Here is a 21,986-nt window from a genome sequence, read left to right on the forward strand (position 1 = left end):
AAAATGTCATTGTTCACCATCTGTTTGGTGAGCAGTGTTCAATTTTAGTTAGGTTCTGTAAGGGAAATGCAGCTGGATGATTTGTTCTAGCCTACAGCTAGTGGATTAAATCTACAGACGGTCAGCTTAAATAGTTAGCTTACAAAGAGCTATACAGATTCTATAGGAGCAGTCAGGGAGAGAAAAAAAACTGGTATGTCCAAAGCCAGGACAAGGAACTAAAGAATCCACAGTCATGAAGTATTTAAAGAAATTTGGAGGATTCTTTAGCCAAAAACTAATGGAAGGATTTGCAAGCTATTGGTATTCCAAATAAAAGGAGAATTAAAGTAAATTCTGGAGGGCTGTGGCATATCTTTTACGGACTTTAAACAAAAGTGTATCAGATTATGCAAATTTTGCATGAAATGATTTCAATCAATTGATTGGAGGACTTTTAGAGACATATTGTTGAGTTATTATTAATTATTGTCATGATTAAAATAAAAACTACATCATATGTTATTAAAATTCCACCAGGAGTTTTTATCAGAATGGTCGTACTTCAAAATGTACAGATAAATATGGAATTTACATATATATTTCATAAGGAATTAAAATTACGCTATACTTTAGCTAATGATGGTCATAATGAGAAATGTTTGCTCAATCTTAGCAGCTTATGTAAATGGTTCACGTAAGAATAAATTATTGTTATTTTTATCTATCACAATGAATTAATTTGTATTACCTTGCTCATGAGTTCAGATCTTCTGTAATTCTGAGGCTTAACACGGAACCAGTATACATTTAGGGCTTATTGTAAAAATAAGGGCATTTCCACTACAAAAATTATTTCACATAAAAATGATCTGCTTTGCCCATTTGAATCATTAATTTCTAATCATCATATTCCTCATCTGTAACACCTTGGATAAAGCACATGTCCATAATACTTCAATGTCCTGTAAATTCATAAAAATTTCCATCTTTGGAAAACAGGAGTACACAGAATTGCAGAGGTGCTTTCACAGAGATACCTCCAATAAGAAATCTTATGTACATGAAGTTAGTCAGTGACACCCCTAATTCAGGAAGTATCTCGTAATGATATTCGGTTGCAGTCCATGAGAAAACATCAGCACTGTACCAACATGAGTAAAGGTACCAACTCTGTAAATTCTTCAGATTTCAGTTCAACTCATTCTGTGGTTGGCTGCAATATTTGGCACAGGAGAGGAATGAAAGCTGACAACATTTCTCCTAAATTGGAAGCCTGGTAGGAATCCCCTCATGGCTGTGATGTGTTAAATATTTTTCTTCAGCAGAGCAGCAATGATTCTTTCAAAATGGATAGAAAGGAGTCCATCAGTTACTGTACTTGGCCTTACCAACAATAGGCTGATTTCCAACGTAGAGGGGATCCATGCAAGCAACTTTAGCAGCAAAGAAGGAGTGTATACAGTGCAATACTGCAAAAAGGTTGGAAAATTCCAGCTCCTGAAATCAAAAAAAGGGATAAAATTGTGGTTTCTGATTGAAGCATTAAATCAACGGATTTATTCTAACCCTGCCTGACAGCAGAACCATTTGGGCAAATAGCTAAACAGACTCACAGGACTCAGTTGTCAACACCTTTCACAATCCCACACATGAAATTTTAACCTGCTCTAGCTGAACAGGTGAGAAGGACACATATAAGCAAACAAACGTGTTCCTTCATTCAACACACAAATTGATACTGAGTGTCATTACAAGGGCCAAATTGTTATCGCAACTATCTGCCAAGTGAGATAGTAGTTACAGCTTAGCTATCAGGCTAACCTAATGGAAAGAGATGGAGGGGTCAGGAGTGACATAGAGAGATCATTTTAAGAAGTATCCTTGGAGGATTGGCTCAGTTGCTCTACCCCTTCTAAATGCAAATATATTTGCCATTTCCTTCTTCTAGTTCAACGATCACAGTAATCCATGTCTAGCACAAAGCCTTCTAGTGACTGCAGACTGATAACAGCACCCAACTATGGAAAACTAACAACATACAAAAGCAGTTTGCATTTACGTAACACCTTTAATGTTTAAAAACAGTTCAAGGTGCATTATGGAATTCCAATTAGAAGGAGACATTAGAAAATATGATTAAAAGCTTGACTAGAAATGGGTTATAAGGTGATTAAGGAGTCAATGTTAAGGAGAAAATTGTAGAGTGCAGTAATTAGAAAGTTGAAGGTATGACCACCAATGATGGGTTGACTAGATTTTCAGATAGGATAGATTTAGAAATGCAAAGATCTTGGATGGAGCAGATTACCAAGAAAGGGAGGGGGATGTCAGGACTAATTCTGAATACAAGGATGATATTTTAGATTTAACGCACTGAGGGATCAGGAGTCAAAGCAGATCAGCTTTGGAGATGTGGGATCAGTGGAGATGAGTGATTGGAATTTGGTTTACTTAGGATTATTGTGATTTTGAGCTGATCCCATAATTTCATCATTAACAATTTCCAATTCCACCGCTATAGGATTACCTGTTTCTGCTTCTGTCTCTGTCTTGGTATCTCTACTACCCTGTGGTCTCAAATTCCCGGTTCCTCTGATTCATGCCTCCTGGGCTTTTTCTCTGTCTGTCTCATTACTGGCAACTGTGCCTTCTGTCACCAGGAACCCCATTGTGGAATTCGTTCACTAAAATCCATCTCTTTATTTCCCTCTTAAGCCTTTATTTATCTTTCCTGGTATTTCCTTCTATGGCTTGAAGTCCTTTTACTTTGTGATAGAATATCAAACTTTTGAAACTCCGTTTACATCATATTAACTTACACTACCTTAAGCAACTGACTTCATTATGTTAACTTTGCATATTGCCTCAGAATTCCAGTGGGATAATTGGACCCTTATTTTTGCTGCTTAAAGTTGATATAGGACCAACTAAACAACCTATCATGAAACTAGGTAAAATGGCAAGTGTCATCATTGATGGGAGTGTTGGGGAAATGGAATCAGTCCTACAAATTATTGGTCAGAATGGTAAAATTAAAATGGTGTTCAATAAAAGAGAAAGAGGAAGAACTGAAGAATAGCAAGGGCAAGTAGTACAGAAGTAAACTTTTAAGAGCCCTCATTTATGAATTTTAATGAAACAAAATTGACATTACAGCAATAAAACTATTCCAAAGATCTCAGTTTTATAATTACTGTAAGACTGGAAAAAATTTCAGCATTTCAATATCCATGAAATTTTACAAAGAAATATTTGGCCTTACACATCCCTCATGGCACATGGATGGGTGATATATACCACATTGTAAAAAATCAAAGCAATTTCATTAGCATTCATCAACATGGAATGTTTCCAGTGTTTGAAAATTTATGAGTTTCCGATCCAATAAGGCTAAAACATCCCAGCAGTGACAGAAAGGACCTGACAGAAGTTTTAAAATTATGAGGGGCATAGAAAATGAAGCTTTTTCCCAGGGCAGAAATGACAATTACAAGTTCAAGGTAAGGGGAGACAGGTTCAGCAGAGATGTGGGGGGAAGTTTTATTTACTCAGAGGATGATGGGGCCCTGGAACACACTGCCAAGTTAAGTGGTTGGGGCAGACACATCAGCGACATTAAGACTTAAATGGATCGGCACATGAGCAGGTGGAGAATTCAGGAATACAGACACTTATATAGATAGGACAGCGTGATCAGTGCAGGCTTGGTGGACCAAAGGGCCTGGTCCTGTGCTGTTCTTTGTTCTTTTTCAGTGCCAGGGTCCAGAAACTGCATAAAGTTAAGCATGTCAGCAAGTGCAACTAGGTTACTTTAACTTTGAGGTTCAGTCTACCTCTTTCCTAGTTAGGATATTGTTATAATCCTGATAGAGGCAGATAACTTTTAAAGATACACTTGAATTTCCAACGACCAGCTTAAAGGAATCGCTCAACAGGATTTCAGGTTTTTAGACTTTTATTGCAACTAAAATAAAACTCAATTAAATATTATTTAGAAGGCAACTAATACTTTAAATTACGGAAAATATATTCCTTCTTAGCATTTTGATGCTTGAAAATCCCACATCATATAGATTATATATATAAAACAGCACAATCTCCTTAAAATTGCAGTCTTGACAAAAACCATTTGAAAGTTACCCCCAACTCCTAACAATATTTTTCATGTACTAATGCATATGACAATAATAAACCAAATCAAATCAAAAAGATGTTAAAGACTGAAAAGGCTCAAAGGGCCGAATGGCCCACTCATTTTTTTAAAGTTTGTTTATTAGCATCACAAAGAGGCTAACATCAACATTGCAATGAAGTTAATGTAAAAATTCCCATACTTCATACTTCAGCACCTGTTTGAGGGAGAAATTTTAGCACAGCCAATGCACCTAACTAGCACTTCTTTCGGACTGTGGGAGAAAACCGGAGCATCTGGAGGAAACCCACACAGACACGATGAGCATGTGCAGACTCTGCACGGACAGCGACCCAAGCCGGGAATCGAACCCATGTCCCTGGCGCTGTGAGGCAGCAGTGCTGACCACTGTGCCATCATGCTGCCCCGAGGCTCCACTTCTGCATCCTGGTACATCTTGCCACCAATATCATATGTAAATACATACAAATTTGGAGCAAAAATAAGCTATTTGGCGCTTTGAGCCTGTTCCGCCATTCAATATCATGACTGATCTGATTGTGGGCTCAACTTCACTATCATTCCTATTTCCACTCATGTCAATCAAGAATCAAGCTAACTTAGTCTTAAAAATATTCAATGACTCAGCATCCACTTCCGGGGAAAAGAGTTCCAGAGGATCCTCAGAAAGAAAAAAAATTCTCTTCACCTTCATCCTATATGGGAGACTTGTAATTTTTAAGCCATGTCTCCTGGTCGCAGTCTCTCCCATAAGGGGAAACATCCTTTCAACACTCGTCCTATCAAGTACCCTCAGGGTCTCATATATTTCAATGACATTACTTCTCACTCTTCTAAGCTCCATTGCATAAAGGTCCAGCCTATCCAACCTTACCTTACAAGATAAACCCTTCATCCAGGAATCAGTTGAGTAAAAACTTTCTGAACTGCTTCTAAAGCATTTATATCCTTTCTTAAATAAGAAGGCCAAAACTATAGTAACAAAACACAGTATTCCACAGATTTGGTCTCCCCACTACCCCATACAACTGTAAAACATCCCTACTTCTACATTCGATTCCCCTTGCAATAAATGGCAACATTCATTTCTGTCTGAATCACTTGTGAGGTCTGCAAAATAATTTTTCCTGATTCATGTATCAGGAATGTGGATTAGGAGCAGCTACTTGAGGGCAAACCCACATCTGGCATACAGGAGGCTTTTAAAGACTAATTGATTGAAGTGCAGGACCTTCACATGCCCACAAAAAATGAGGATAGAAATGGCAGGATTCGGCAACCATGGATGACAAGGGAAATTGTAAGCTTAGTCGGAAGGAAAAAGGAAGTTTTGACTGGTCTAGGCAGCTAAAAACTGACAAAGCCCTTGAGGAGCATAAAGAAAGTAATAAGGAACGTAAACACAGAATTAGGAGGGCTAATGAAACATCTTTAGCAAACAGGGTCAAGGGAAATCCCAAGGCCTTTTATGCATATATTAGGAGCAAGAGGGTAGCAAGAGAGAGAATAGGTCCACTCAAGGACAATAAAGGGAGTCACAGGGAATAGGTGAGATCCTTAATGAGCACTTTGTTCGGTATTCACCAAGGAGAAGAATGTGACAGATGTCGAGGTCAGTGATGGGTGTGTGAATGCTCTAAAGAATATCAATATATTGAAGGAGGACATGTTGGGTATCCTAAATTTCATTAAGGTAGACAAGTCCCAGATTACTGTGGAAGGCAAGGGAAGAAATAGCTGGGGACTTAACAGATTTCTTCACATTTAGAGGATTGAAGAATAACCATTATTGTTCTCTTGCTGAAGAAAGAAAGCAGGGATAATCCAACAAATTATAAACCGGTGAATCTGACATCAGTGGCGGGGAAGCTTTTGGAGAATATACTGAGGGGCAGAATATCTGCACATTTGGAAGAAAATTGACTAGTTAGTGAAAGACAGCATGGTCTTGTAAGCGGAAGGTCATGTCTCACCAACTTAATTGAGTTTTTTGAAGAGATGACAAAGATAATTGATGAGGGGAGGGCTGTGGATGTAACTTACATAGACTTCAGTAAGGCATTTTACTAGGTCCCATATGGCAGACTGGTAAAAAAACTAAAATCACCTGGGATTCGGGGTGGGTTGTGTCGATGGATGTAGAACTGGCTTAGTCATAAAAGACAGAGAGTAGTGGTGGAAGGGTGCTTTTTAGAATGGAGACCTGTAGCTAGTGGTATTCCACAGGAATCGGTGCTAGGACCTCAGTAGTATATATAAATGATCTAAAGGAAAATGTGCATTGTCAGATTAGTACGTTTGGATATGACACAAAGATTGGTGGAGTTGCTGATAGTGCCAGGCCATACTGGACTTAATATTGGGGAATGAGCCAGGCCAGGTGATCGATGTTTCAGTAGGGGAGCACTTTGGGCTCAGCGATGTGGTGGCCATTACGGAGACTTGGATGTCTCAGGGACAGGACTGGGTACTTCAGGTGCCAGGTTTCAGATGCTTCAGGAAGGACATGGAGGGTGGCAGAAGAGGTGGTGGAGTGGCACTGTTGATCAGGGACAGTGTCATGGCTGCAGAGAAAGAGGATGCCGTGGAGGGACTATCTACAGAGTCTCTGTGGGTGGAAGTTACGAACAGCAAAGGGTCGAAAACTTTGCTGGGTATATTCTATAGGCCGCCCAAAAGTGACAGGGAAGTTGAAGTGCAGATAGGGAAACAGATTCTGGAGAGATGTATTAATAACAGAGTTGTCGTGATGGGAGACTTCAATTTCCCAAACATCGACTGGAATATCCCTAGGGTAAGGGGTTTGGATGGGGAGGAGTTTGTTAGGTGTGTTCAGGAAGGTTTCCTGACACAGTATGTGGATAAGCCTACGAGGGGAGAGGCTGTACTTGACCTGGTACTGGCGAATGAACCAGGGCAAGTGATGGATCTCTTGGTAGGAGAGCATCTTGGGAATGGTGACCATAATTCTATCTCCTTCACAATTGCATTGGAACGAGATAGGATCAGGCAGGCTAGGGGGGTGTTTGTCTGGAGTAAGGGGAGATACGAAGAAGTCAGGAAGTTACTTGGACAGATAAACTGGAAGGAGGCGTTCTTAGGGAAAAGTACCGAAGGAAGGTGGCGGATATTCAAGGAATGTTTGTCTGGAGCTCTGCATGACAATGTTCCGATGAGACAAGGGGGCTTTGGTAGGTCGCGGGAACCGTGGTGCACGAAGGCTGTGTTGAACCTAGTCAGGAGGAAAAGGAAGGTGTACAAAAGGTTCAGGGAACTAGGAGATGTTAAGGATCTTGAGGAGTATAAGGACTGTAGAAAGGAGCTTAAAAGGGAAATTAGGAGAGCCAGAAGGGGTCATGAGAAGACCTTGGTGAGTAAGATTAAGGAGAATCCCAAGGCCTTCTATAAATATGTGAAAGGTAAAAGGATGAGAAGAGAAGGGATAGGACCTATAAAAGGTGAAGGAGGAAAGGTCTGTGTGGAACCAGAAGAAATGGCAGAGGTGCTTAATGAGTACTTTGCCTCAGTATTCACAGTGGAAGCTGATCTGGGAGATTTTCCTATGGATTTGCAGCAGATGGAAAAGATTGAATATGTGGATATTAAGGAGGAGGATGTGTTAGAACTTTTGAATTCTATCAAGATAGATAAGTCGCCGGGACCAGATGGGATGTACCCCAGGATACTGTGGGAGGTGAGGGAAGTGATTGCAGAGCCCCTGGCGATGATCTTTGCATTGTCAATGGAGACGGGAGAGGTTCCGGAAGATTGGAGGATTGCGGATGTGGTTCCTATTTTCAAGAAAGGGAACAGAGATAGCCCGGGAAATTACCGACCGGTGAGTCTGACCTCCATGGTTGGTAAGCTGATGGAGAGGCTTCTGAGGGACAAGATTTACGAGCATTTGGAGAGGTTTGACATGATCAGGAATAGTCAGCATGGATTTGTCAAGGGCAGATCGTGCCTTACGAGCCTAGTTGAGTTCTTCGATAATGTGACTGAACACATTGACGAGGGAAGTGCCATGGACGTGGTGTACATGGACTTCAGCAAGGCATTTGATAAGGTCCCCCATGCAAGACTTCTTGAGAAGGTGAGAGGGCATGGGATCCGAGGGCCTTTGGCCTTGTGGATCCAGAACTGGCTTGCCTGCAGAAGGCAGAGAGTGGTTGTGGATGGGTCTTTTTCTGAATGGAGGTCAGTCACCAGTGGAGTGCCCCAGAGATCTGTTCTAGGACCCTTGCTGTTTGTCATTTTCATAAATGACCTGGATGAGGAAGTGGAGGGATGGGTAAGTAAGTTCGCTGATGACACGAAGGTCGGTGGTGTTGTGGATGGTCTGGAAGGATGTCAAAAGTTGCAGCAGGACATAAATAGGATGCAGGACTGGGCGGAGAAGTGGCAGATGGACTTCAACGCGGATAAATGTGTAGTCGTCCATTTTGGCAGAGCCAACGGGATGAACGAGTACACTATCAAGGGCAGGAGTCTTAGTAGTGTTGAAGAGCAGAAGGATCTTGGGGTCTGGGTCCACAGGACTCTTAAATCGGCCTCGCAGGTGGAGGAGGTGGTCAAGAAGGCGTATGGTGTACTGGCCTTCATTAATCGAGGGACTGAGTTTAGGAGTCGGGAGGTAATGCTGCAACTTTATAAGGCCCTTGTCAGACCTCATTTGGAGTACTGTGCGCAGTTCTGGTCGCCTCACTATAGGAAAGACGTAGAAGCTATTGAAAGGGTGCAGAGGAGATTTACAAGGATGTTGCCTGGACTGGGAGGCATGCCTTATGAAGTTATGTTGAGGGAGCTGGGACTCTTTTCCCTGGAGAGACGAAGGTTGAGAGGCGACCTGATAGAAGTTTATAAAATGTTGAGAGGAATAGATAGGGTGGATTCTCAGAGGCTATTTCCCCGGGTTGAAATGGTCGCTACGAGAGGACACAGATTTAAGGTGCGGGGAGGAAAGTACAGAAGTGATGTTAGGGGTAAGTTTTTCACTCAGAGGGTGGTGAGTGAATGGAATCGGCTGCCGTCAGTGGTGGTGGAGGCAAACTCGCTGGGGTCTTTTAAAAGACTTCTGGATGAGTATATGGGGTTTAATGGGATTGGGGGTTATAGATAGGTCTATGGATTGGTAGGTGTTGATGTGATCGGCGCAACTCATGGGCCGAAGGGCCTGTTTGTGCTGTAGTGTTCTATGTTCTATGAACATAATACTATAAGATTTCAGATTGTCGTGGATAAGGGCAAGAGTGGCCCTCAGAACATAAGAACATAAGAAATAGGAGCAGGAGTAGGCCATCTAGTCCAGCCATTCAATAAGATCATGGCTGATCTGTCATGGCTCAGTTCCACATTCCCGCCCTCTCCCCATAACCCTTAATCCCCTTGCCTATCAAAAACCTATCAACCCGTGTCTTAAAAATATTGAGCGAGGCAGCCTCCACCACTTCAACAGGCAGAGAATTCCAGAGATTCACCACCCTTTGAGTGAAGAAGTTCCTCCTCAACTCCATTCTAAACTGCCCCCCCTTTATCTTGAGGCTGTGCCCCCTAGTCCTACTGTCCTTTCTGAGCGGGAAGAGCCTCTCCACCTCTATCCTATCCATCCCATTCAACATCTTATACGTCTCAATGAGATCTCCCCTCAGTCTTCTAAACTCTAACGAGTACAAGCCTAGTTTATTCAGCCTCTCCTCATAGCTCAACCCCCTCAACTCCGGAATCAGCCTAGTAAACCTCCTCTGCACTCCCTCCAAGGCCAAAATATCCTTGCATAAGTACGGCGACCAAAACTGCACACAGTACTCCAGCTGCGGCCTCACCAGTGCCCTATACAGCTGCAGCAAGACCTCCCTACTTTTATATTCAATCCCCCTCGCTATGAAGGCCAGCATCCCATTCGCCTTCCTGACCACCTGCTGCACCTGCAGGCTGGGTTTTTGCGACTCATGCACAAGGACCCCGAGGTCCCTCTGCACAGTCACATGCTGCAGTTTTTCGCCACGTAAGTAATAGTCCTTCCTGAGGGTGCTTAATGGGGCGAAGGTCAGATACATTCAAATTAGACAGGAACTGGTTAATTGAAATAATTGGCTGCCCATCTTAGGGCCACAGGCTGCAAGTTGCTGTCACTCCCACTTCTGGCAATATCTTGTGGTGGTGAGGAGATGTAAAGTTTCCCTCCTGGCACCATCCTCCGCCATTTTACATCATCTCTCATATCTCAGCTTGTTTCTGAAGAGGAGGTAAAATTCAGACCCTGGGGTGAACATCCATCTCAGATAGGTCTTAATGGAATTGCACATGCAGTTTTTTTTTGTTTGGAAAAGTAAATCTCTTCTCAATACACATGGGGCAAAATCAACTTTGAAAGAGTTTTTTTTTGAAATATACTTTCTCCATAGAAACACAACAGTACTATTCTTCAATTTGTGTCACATGTCAGGCGCTGATTTCTAGAAGCCAACCTGAATAGATTTTAGATTAGCTGGGCACAGGGGGATCCATGTGACATGCTCTCTGGTAACCTCAATTGCCCATTCTCCAGCTGAAAACGCAGACAATGTAATCACTTCTCTGGAGAATGCCAACCTATCTAATTGAATAACACATGTACTTTTCAGGTCAGTGTTCTCTTGGGAAAGTTCACTCATTCACCTCATCTTTTTCAATCTGTTGAGTGAAGTGGATGGTTAGCCTGTCTTACATTCAATTTGATGAAAGTTTTCCAGTGCCACAAAAAATATAAATGCACCATTTTTAAAAAAAAACACCATTAACACAGATTTGTCTGGCCTGACACCAGTTTCGCACCACATTACCTTCGCTTCAATTTGTTTAGTGTCAATGTTCTGAAATAAAAACTTAATCTTGCTTTTCCCATCATCTGAAGAGCCTTTCAGCTGTGAAAATTTGTATCTCCAGAGAACAACCTGTAAAAACATGGGAACAGAAAGGCAATGGTGAAGAGATTGTTGGATGATACAATGCTGACATTTTATTTTGTAGCATATTTCAATTTTGTGACTATTATTTACTCAGCAGAAGGGCTAATCTTCAACCAAACATGCTATATGTTACAATTAGCTTAGTTTAACTAGCAGGAAAGATGAGAAAGGAGAAACTTTATGAAAAATCACTGTGATATAAACTTCCTCACTCTTCATTCATTCATTCCTTACTCATACTCTGTGTAAACCAGTTGAGCGCCAGGTTACTGGTCTTCCAGTCAACATTGGAAAATGATGATTATTGTGCTACCCAAACTCTACCCTCCTGCACTCTGGACCAGATCCTTAATGAAGATGTTACAAAGTTGATGGACTAATGGTATTTCATGTTGAATTCCTCTAAAACCATATCCAGCATATTCCACTTCCATGATGCTGGTGCCAAGAAGGAACTGGATACCAACATGAACAGTCAGAGACTTTAAGCATGATCCCAGCCCAATATATTGGGGTCTGACTCTAGATTCCATTCTTCCGGGAACAAGTGAAGAAAACAAAAGCAATGGTCAAAATTAGAAACAATCTACTAACTAAACTTGCTGGATCTACATAGGCCCTGCTGCCACTACATTACAGGCCTCATCATTTGTCCAATCATACTCTGTAGCACGATATGGTGTACCTGTCTGGCATCATACACACATCTTGTTAATACTTGACTGAATGCAACAATGCACATCATAACTGGAATTCTCTGCACCATACTCCTCCCTGGCTTTCTGTCCTCACAAACAATAATCCCCCACACTTCCACCATCGCCTGACAAAAATCCTCAAGATGGCTGAAATTATCCATGCTGCAACTCACTTAACACTCCATGATGACTTATTAAACCTATCTATCTACTACCTCCCTTCCATTGAAGTGTCCCATATGGAGCAGCCTTCCTGAGCAAGATCTACCAGTAGATATCCTTTGGATCAAGGAATTGGAAACATGGGAATTCTTTAACAAATTCCCTGTGACAAGCATCATCTCTTTTATGATAGGTTTTAATTACTATGGAGCGAATAGTTCTTGCTAGGTAAGTTTAGGGTAGACAAGAGCCTCTGTGCAGCTAACCCCACTGCTGGGACCTAAGTACAAGCCCCATACGCACTTGTGGAAAGGCACAAACAATGCTGCACATTACTGATGACTGAGTGGTTAACTAATCACCTTAACTCATCAAATGTGATAGCCAATGCATGGCTTTGTGGATATGCAAAATAATGCTAATAACTGGAAAATTAAGTCATCCATTAATAGAGTTCTGTCTCTGCCTCTACGTTGAAAATGCATCCATTCATTATATTTCATGAGCTTCCTCTGTTTTACATAAAGCTGCGATGCAGGTGATTTCAATTTTGGACTGCCACTTATAATTAAAACTAAACAACTGAGCGGCAAGGATTGAAAAGGAAAATACTTCAAGATATTTGGGAGTGTGATTTCATCAAATTCATAACAAAATGCTCCCAGGTTTATCTGATAATTCCCATGGTATTAATCTTTTGTTTCAGCAATAAATCTGTTATTCGCAAAAGACACATAGATATGAATACTTTTTGCATAGGATTAAATAGCTATTTATTTGCATATTTTTCAAGTGGTGATGCATGTATTTAATGATTTAGAATGATCCATCCATCATTATCAGAAATTTAGCAATAACAATGTCTTTTTTTTAAGCACCTTCAACATAGCAAGAGTCCCAAGGGACATAGAACATAGAACATTACAGCTCAGAACAGGCCCTTCGGCCCACGATGTTGCGCTGACCAGTTACAAAACAATGACCCACTAACCTAAACCAATCCCTTTTCGTCCATAAACCTATCCACGGAACCAATCCCTTTTCGTCCATAAACCTATCCACGGAATATCAGGAGGATTATCAAGTACACTTTAACACTGAGGAGATCTTAGGGCAGATGATTGAAAGCCTGATCAAAGACTTGGGCTGTAAGGAGTGCATCAAAGGAGCTAAGAGAGAGATAGACAGGCAGAGAGTAATGAGGAGGGAATTACTCAGCTTAGAGCCTTGGCAGGAGACAACTCGCTCATCAATTGTGGAGTGATTAAAATTTGGAATTTTCAAGAGGCCATATGGGAGCAGAAGGTTGTAAAGGCTGGAGAAGAATATTGAGATAGGGGGAGGCAAGGCCATGGAAGGACTGAAAATAAGGATGAGAGTTTTAAATTTGAGGCACTATCAGACCAGAAGTCAGTGTTGATCAGCAAGCATGGAGGTGACGGGTGAGCCATATTTCACATTCTTAAATCCACTTTGCTCAACCTATTTTTGAAATTCACTCATGGGATGAGAATGTTGATATAGGCAGTATTAATTGTCCAACTCTAATTGCTCCTGAAAAGGTGAAGGTGAGCTACCTTCTTGAACCACTGCAGGCTATGTGGTTGATGTAGGTGTACCGACAGTGCAGTTAGAAGAGGGATCTCTCTCCAGGATTTTGATCCAGCAACATTGGAGGAATGGCAATGTAGTTGAAAGACAGGCCGGTGTATGGTTGACATACAAGGAACTTGCAAACTTTTGAATATCAGTTTACATCAGTGGCAGCATTTTTAATTCTGTTTCAGTAGATTGTATGAGCAAGCTCAACTCCTGCCATTCAATCGTGTAGCCTAAGATGGAAGTTTGTAGATGTTGAGTGTTGTAGGGTGGGAAATCTCATTCATAGGAGATATTCAACTAAGGTTACAGTTGCCTGTTCAGGAGAGTCTAAAATATTCTGTGTTGCTATTTGAAGGGCAGAAGGCTCTCTTATTGCCTTGACATCAACTATAAATTATCTAATTATTCATGCATGTTTTGTTCATTGGACTTATCCATTTGAAAATTGGCTGATACGTGACAACTTTGAATGCAGCTCCAAAAGTAATTTATTGTCTTTGGAGCTGTTTGGGATTCTCTGATGATGTGAAAGAATGAAAGATCTTCCTCGTTTCCTAACGATATATTAGACAGAGAACTACTGGATATGATTCTTATTACACCCCTGAGACAGACTTGTAAATTTCTTGTTTTGTGGATTGTTGGGTCATCTTTGTCTTTAATTAGCCTTCTAAATTGGTTAATCTTTGTTAGGTGTGTATCACTCATTAATTCATAACCTTTTAAAATATGAGAAGCAAATAAAGATCACTCAGGATTTGTGCTTTCAACTGCTATACAGTGACCCCTCATGCAAGTGGGGCACTACATAGAACTGAGCTTGGATTGACATAAAAGGCCATTGATTCTGACTTCAAAGTTCACTCAGAGGAATGGTCACTTGAGTGAAACACTGTATAGCTACATTCAAAACCGGACTGAATGCTGAAATATATATGCCAACATTTCTGAGGAAATCATCTGGATCTGGTGGAATTCCAGAAAAATTATAAAACACTGAAAGCAGCCACAGAGGCCAAGTTCTGCCAAATGCTTGCCAAGCTTTTGGGTCATTGCCCTTGACCTTCCTGTGTTTGTTAGAAAGAGACAGATTCAAAAAGATCAACAGAGATACAGACAGACTTAGCTGGACAAAGGGAGCAAATTACAATTCCAGTGGCAGATGGAAGTACAATATCAAGTAATTGCAATGAACAATGCCCCAACATGTTTTGGAGCAGTGTTGGAGGTCCCATTGACATGATTAAGGGCAAGAAAAAAAAGATTCATTATCACCTGGAGAAGGAAGTTCAAACAAAGAGAGGTTCAGAAAGCTTGGGGGATGATGTTATCATTTTACCTGTTCCTGCAATAAAAAATCACCGTGGAAATCATTTTAATGACCTCATTAGGTTAGTCATGTTAAATGAAGGTGTAAACACCCCTACAAATGTACGTTGGAAGTGTGACATTCTGTACCATTCACATTCATAAGGCAAAAAAAAGTTAGTAGTTAGGCCCAAGAAAACTTCATCATGCCTACCTGTATGTCCTTCTCTGACGATACCACTGTCCTGAATCACATTTAATTGAGTCCTTTGATGAAAAGGTTTCACTGCATAGCACAGTATGTCACTAGTGGGGTTTGACTACTGCTGGAGACTCTTTTAATCCCTTCAATTGCACTGATTAGTAACAACTTGCTTGAAATATTGTCAGCCTACTACCAGGATTCCTGCTGAGCCTCTGAGACTCTTCAGTGTGTCTTCTTCAGTTTTCTTCATTCTGAGGAACCTAACAAGTGTAGGGAGAGGCTGTTTAGGCAGGGAGGGTCTTGTAGACCCTCTCCTACTTTGTTTAAATCAGCACATTAGTCCTGCATCTCTTACAGAAGCAGGCCCATTTACATTGCCAAGACAGTCACAGAAAACCCATGAGCAGTATCATGGGAACAGAAATCTATGCAATGGATTCCTGGTCCATTTCCCTCACCTTTGTTATTGGGGAATGCCAATTCCCTAGATGAAGGAAAGAGGAAAACCTATCATGTGAGTCATCCAACTGGCATGAGTGATATATGAGTTTAATTAGCACAATGGATTAAGCTCTCTACACTCAGTAAGTTGAACAGGTTCACAAACAATATAAGTATTTCAACATATTATATGAAAAGGAACTGATTGGTTTATGTTCAGATTTGAAAATGAAATTATATAAATGGATTTGAATCATCAATAATTTGAAAATGTTAAGGCACTTTCGCTATTAACATTTAATAATTTATCATATTATTTGACATGGCAGTGAATTTCAAATATCTTTACAAACCTTAATTAAATATAAAGGAAATGACACTGTCCCATAAAAGCTTGAACAAGACATATACTTGAAGTACAGACTTATTATGGTTTGTCACTACAGGGCATTCATTCAAATTTAGTTACCCATATGGTGGAATGTATCTGAATGCAGAATTTTCTGTGATTAAAAAAATGCCTTGCTTCAACTTATTTGACAGCTTCGTGATAAAACTTTAGAAATCAACAGTGTGCTTAAATATTGAGCAGAAGGAACTTTGTGTCTATTTCCAACTAAATTAATGTTAATGAAAAGGCAACTTTCAATTTATTGTCTTACCTTTGACGCAGCATCAAAACATACAAATCCCATATTGAAGTCTATTGTTAGTCCCATGAGGTGACTCTCCAGCACACATGCGTAGGTCTTACACTGAAACAATAGGAAACAAAATATTGCAGGAACGCTTGTAACAGATTTAGGTCACAGAAAGATCGTACTGAAATACATCATAGAAGCATCCTCTGATGATCAATCCTCCGATAAAACATTAGGCAGTTTCATAAAGATTCCCACTTACAATTTGAATGGTCAGAAGATAAAATGGAGATGTTGCAGAAATTAAATTCATCCATTTGGTAAGATTCTAAAGTCTCTAAATTGCAAATCCAGATATTTCTTAAATGATTCCAGGGTGTTCATTTCCCCTGCTCTACCTGGAAGTCTATAATGATCTTTGTTAAAGATGGATTTCCTGACATGATTTAAATTTTCTTTTCAGTAGTCTGTGACTGTGTCCCCTTGTACCAATCTTGCAATTTAAATTAATGTACTTTTTGTTCCCCTAAACCATCATACCTCTCCAATGCCTCACAAGATAAAAGTTGAATACTACTGGACTGGGATGGATGTGAAAGCAAAACAGAGAGAAAGTTCTGAGGGGCTACAGATCTCATCATTAATTGGATGTTTTATCAGTCATTATGAATATGTACATTAGCTTGACGTATCTTAGCAATGCTTTATAAAGTGCATGCAAGGGATAGTTACTTGTTGCAGTTTATAATTACTTACGAGCTCAAACAAAGCCTGGATTTTCATCGGGCCATTTCCCGATGTTACAACCCTGCCTCAGCATGGCAGTGCCCACCAGGGTATTTTTATTATATTCTGGCAGAAGAGGGCTGGATTTCACGTGAAAACCTCAAACAGGACTGAGTCAGAAACAGCGGTAGGGTGGGGTTGAGAAGACCAGGCTAAAAGATCCACCTTAGTTTCGTGGGACATCAACCTAGTTTGGTACATAACCCTCATAGTCTTTATTGCCTCACCTCCATGCCATCTCCATCATGCCCATTCATCCACACCCCATAAATCTTCAACCACCTTCTATGCCAACTCATTCAGTATCCAATATGTTCAGAACTCCTGAACCCTGTAATGACGTTGAGAAGTCTTTGAAGTGTTGATGAAACTATCAAAATAAACCAATCCATTCAAAAATAGCTTTTGAAAATACCTTTATGTTATCTAGATAAGCAAACAGTCATTGAAAAACTACCTTAGAAGATGCAATTTTATTAAGTGATCATAAAATGTTAAGATAAATAAACTCATAGTACCCTTGCTAACCGTCTCAGTAATCCCTGCTAATTGATGGCCGAGTAGTATTATTGCTAGACTATTAACCCAGAAACTCAGCTAATGTTCTGGGGACCCAGGTTCGAATCCTGCCATGGCAGATGGCGGAATTTGCATTCAATAAAAAATATCTGGAATTAAGGATCTGCGAAAGACCATGAAACTATTACTGATTGTCATTAAAAATCCATCTGGTTCATTAGGGAAGGAAATCTGCCATCTTTACCCACTCTGGCCTACATGTGACTCCAGATCCCCAACAATGTGGTTGACTTTCAAATGCACTCTGAAAAGGCCTAACAAGCCAGTTAGTTGTCACCACAGTTTTCTCAAAGTAACTAGAGATAGCAATAAATGCTGGCTAGCCAGAAATGCCCATGTCCAATAAATGAATTTTAAAAAATCCATTAAGGGTTTGGAGCTCAGTCAAGCATTCATCATTGGGATTCCATTGCACAGCTGTGGAAACAAATTCTTTAGCGCTGAATATATTAAAACCTTTGAAGTCATTGAAAAAAAATCAACCATCTGTTCAAGCTTAAAAACAGGGGAACAGATGTCTGAGATGTCAATCAATAAAAAAATAAATCTCAAGTGACCATTGCAAGAGTCAAATACGAATAGCACTATTGTTCAATGCAAAAAGGTATTTTGTCCAGCGGATAATGTACTCGGAATTTATCTCAACAATTCAATTTTTGCAATGCTAGTCAACATAATGGTTATTGTCTTTTAAGAACAAAATCACATCCTTAACTAGTGCATGTGAAACATCTTAGTCCATTATACAACATTACATTATGCCATGTGAAGTTGCCAACACTTTTTGAACTAGCTGACAAATGGTTTTAGACTTCAGGCTAGAAATTAATGCTCCATCCGGGCTCACAATTCTTCTGAGCTGCTGTGAAACAGGCTACCTTCAGAAGCTGGCCTGACTTCATCACAAATGTAATTGCAGGGATGGATGGAGGGGGTGGGTGTGACATACCCACCCTAGGAATGGAGCTGGCTAGGTCAAGAAAGCATCATATTATTTTGCTACCTGCACTCTTAAAAGTCTTGAAGTGCTGTAACTTGTAAGGTTAAGGACCAGTTGCTAGAAAGTAGGATTGACATGAGTAGCTGTTTTTTGTTTCTCTTTTTTGGCTGGCAGAGGCACAGATGGGCTGAATGGTCTCTTACCGCCATAAACCTTCCATGGTTCCACAGTTCTCAGCTCCTGCTTTCAGACATTGAAGAATTGCTGCCTGCTCAGTCACAGCACCCAAGGTTGAGAGAGTGAGAACAAATCTCATGAAGGGACCCTGTCACTTGATTTGGCACTCACAGGTAGAAGTTTAGCCAATTATACTGGAGACTAGTATAGGGTTGGAGACTAGTATAGGGTTGGGATCAGCAAATGGTGAAAACTGTGGACATAAGTAGTCAGCACCTAGGGTAGGGTTAAAGGTGGTTTATTTGCCAGCTCACTGCAAGATTAGGACAAGGTATTGGAGCGTTGGTAGCCTTAGAAGTGGATAAATATCCAGGTCTGGATGAATTGCGCCCTACCCTGCTGTGGGAAGCAAGGGAGGAGATTGCAAGGATTTTGACCCGAAGTTTCAATTCCTCTCTGGGAGTTGCCAGGTGACTGGGGAACAGCTAATATGATTCTGCTTTTAAGAAGAGTTGTAGAGATAAGCCAGCGAACGACAGACCAGTGAGTGTCACGTCAGTGATAAGAAGACTGTTGGAGAAACTTCTGAAGGGGAGCATCTATCTCCATTTGGAGAGGTAAAGCTTGATCAGAGACAGTCAGCTTGGCTTCTTCAGAGGGAGGTCATGCCTAACAAATTTGATTGAATTTTTGGCAGGGCCAATCAGGTGCTTAGATGAGGGTAGTGCAGTCGATGTAGTTTATATGGATTTCAGCAAAGCATTTGACAAGGTCCCACATTGGAGACAAGAGAGTAAGTGCGCATGGGAACCAGGATAATTTGATAAAGTAGCTCAGTTGTAAGAGAGAGGGTGTTGACAGAAGGCTGTTTTTGTGACTGGAAGTCAGTGTCCACATACCACAGGGATCTACATTGGGTCCCCTATTATTCGTCATTTAAATAAATGACATTGATGACGAGTTGGAGGGTAGGATTAGTAAGTTTATGGATGGCACAAAATTTGGCCAGGTGGTTATCAGTGAGGCTGAGTGTCTTGGACTACAAGAAGGTATAGACAGAATGATCAAATGGGTAGATAAGTGACAGATAGAATTTAACCCTGAAAAGTGTGAGGTGATACACTTCGGAATGAGTAATTTGACAAGAAAATACTCAGTGAATGGCAGGACACTAGAAAGTTTTGTGGAACAAAAGGACCTTAGTGTATTTGTCTACAGGTGACTGAAAACAGAAGAACATGGTGAAGAAGGCATATGGAACATATGCTTTTATCAAGTGGGGCATAGATTACAAAAACAGGGAAGTCATGTTGGAATTGTATAGAACTTTGGTGAGGCCACAGCTAGAGTGTTGTGTGCCGTTCTGGTCGCCACATTATAGGAAGGATGTGATTGCACCGGAGACGGTGCAGAGGAGATTCACCAGGATGCTGCCTGGGATGAAACATTTAAGTTGCAAAGAGAGATTAGGTAAGCTTGGGTTGTTTTTGTTGAAGCAGAGAAAATTGAGGGGTGACCTGATTGAAGTGACATTATGAGTGACATGGACAGAGTGACTAAGGAGCAGCTATTCCCATTAGTTGAAGGGTCATAGTTTCAGGGGACATAGTTTCAAGGTGAGGGGCAGGAGGTTTAGGGGTTATGTGGGGAAAAAGGTTTTGACCCAGAGGGTAGTCATCATCTGAAATGTGCTGTTTGGGAGGGTGGTTGAGGCCTGTTGCCTCACACCCTTTAAAAAGCACCTGAATGAGCATATGAATCAGCATCATAACATTCAAGGCTATAGGCCAAGTACTGGTAGATGGGATTAGGTGGGAATTCAGGCGTTTCTCACATTTCAGTGCAGATGTGATAGGTTGAAGGGCCTCTTCTACGTTGTATGATTCAGTGATTCTAAGGTGAGATTCCAGGTGCATTCTGCTGCAGAGAACTCAATTGAGGACTGCAGTGGGACATGTCCATGACAGTTTTTATGGGCATGCATATTTGCAAAGCTAGGTACATTGACTGACCTGCCAGCCAAACTCCTGTCCCTGTCAGGGTGTATGATGAAGCCTGGATCAATATGTACAGAAGGGATGGCACTGAATTTGCCCTCTCCATGGACTCTGCCCTGTCACCCTATCACACTATAGATCCAGACACAATTGCATTGCTGTTCCCATACTTGCTGAAGCCTTTGAGTAAACAAGTCACCTAATCCTTTGCTCCCCTCCCATGGCACGACAAGGGGATTTCACATCATGCGCCTCTAACTTATTAATGTAACTTCACCATGGTGACGGTGATACATAGACTCAGAACAAGTAAAGGATTACAAAAGCATTAAAGAGAAATGCAAATGCTGGAAACCTAAATTGAGGGAATACTGAAATCATGGCAACATCCAAAAGACCAAGGTAAAAGCAAAATAATGCAGAGGCTGGAAATCTGAAGTAAAAACAGAAAATGCCAGATAAAATCAGCAGGTTTGGCAGCATCTGTGGAAACAAGAGTTAACGCTATGAGTTTGTATGAAGTGTCATAATTTTTCTAGCATTTTCTGTTTTTAATCCAAAACATCAAATTATCTTTTATCTTTTCATGTACTGATTGATGCCAAGAACAATTTTTATTTTTGTAAACGTAGATAAAGGATTCTTTATTGGAATGAGAATGACCCATTCATTCACCACTGAAACAAATAAATTTGAAACAAAATGGAGCACTCATTAAGTTTAACTGAACTGAATTGGTGCTTGTGGCTGTTATTCACTGTTGGCAAACACAAACAACATTTGTAATATTAGAAAATGGTTTCCTCAGTTTAAATTTAAAAAATTCTTCATAAGAAACCTTACTGCTCTGGAATGATTTACAATCAATCAAAAACCTATCAAAGTATTTAATCATAGAATCTTACAGAACAGAAAGAGGCCATTTAGTCCATTGTACCTGAGCCAGTTACTTAGAAGAACAATTCAATTGGTCTCCTGCAAATATTTCCTTTTCAATTTTCCATAGCCTTGCAAATTTTTCCTTTTCAAATGTATGTTCAATTCCCTTTTGAAATCGGGAGCCCACTTTTGGATTTAAGAAGCTTTTGACAGTTAAATTCAATAGGCGTTGACAACTACAAAGGTTAAAATAAAATGTTGCATGTTTAATATATTTTTTGTGAAGTGATTGATGATAGGACTTTGTTCTTAAATGGCAAATGGCTACTAAATTGACTGGCTTTGTGAAAGTAGAAAAGCCTTCAGAGACATTGGAGCACATTATCCACTGGAGAAAGTGCTATTCTGTATCAAACAATATTCATATTCAGCTCGTACTATGTCAATTTGTCCCCTGCTTAATTATTTTCATTCATTGACAGCTCAGGC

General features: G+C 40.5%; 1 protein-coding gene across 4 annotated transcripts in view; it reads right to left on the reverse strand.

The window, feature by feature from the left end:
• Nucleotides 1-606: 606 nt before the first annotated feature.
• The window catches only part of sntg1 (syntrophin, gamma 1), a 418,937-nt gene continuing 397,557 nt past the window's right edge, over nucleotides 607-21,986 (reverse strand). For 3 of the 4 annotated variants that reach the window (XM_080194933.1, XM_080194934.1, XM_080194935.1), the window contains 3 exons: nucleotides 16,161-16,253; nucleotides 10,957-11,067; nucleotides 607-1,479 (listed from right to left, as the gene is read on the reverse strand). In XM_080194933.1, the coding sequence (XP_080051059.1) occupies nucleotides 1,348-1,479; nucleotides 10,957-11,067; nucleotides 16,161-16,253 (336 nt within the window). In that variant the 3' untranslated portion in view covers nucleotides 607-1,347. Of the gene's footprint in view, nucleotides 1,480-10,956; nucleotides 11,068-16,160; nucleotides 16,254-17,172; nucleotides 17,257-21,986 lie in introns of those variants that run through there. The other variant, XM_080194936.1, reaches the window with a different exon arrangement.

Source organism: Carcharhinus amblyrhynchos, chromosome 8 (genome assembly GCF_965287045.1).
Source record: "Carcharhinus amblyrhynchos chromosome 8, sCarAmb.v2.hapA, whole genome shotgun sequence".
NCBI lineage: Eukaryota > Metazoa > Chordata > Chondrichthyes > Carcharhiniformes > Carcharhinidae > Carcharhinus > Carcharhinus amblyrhynchos.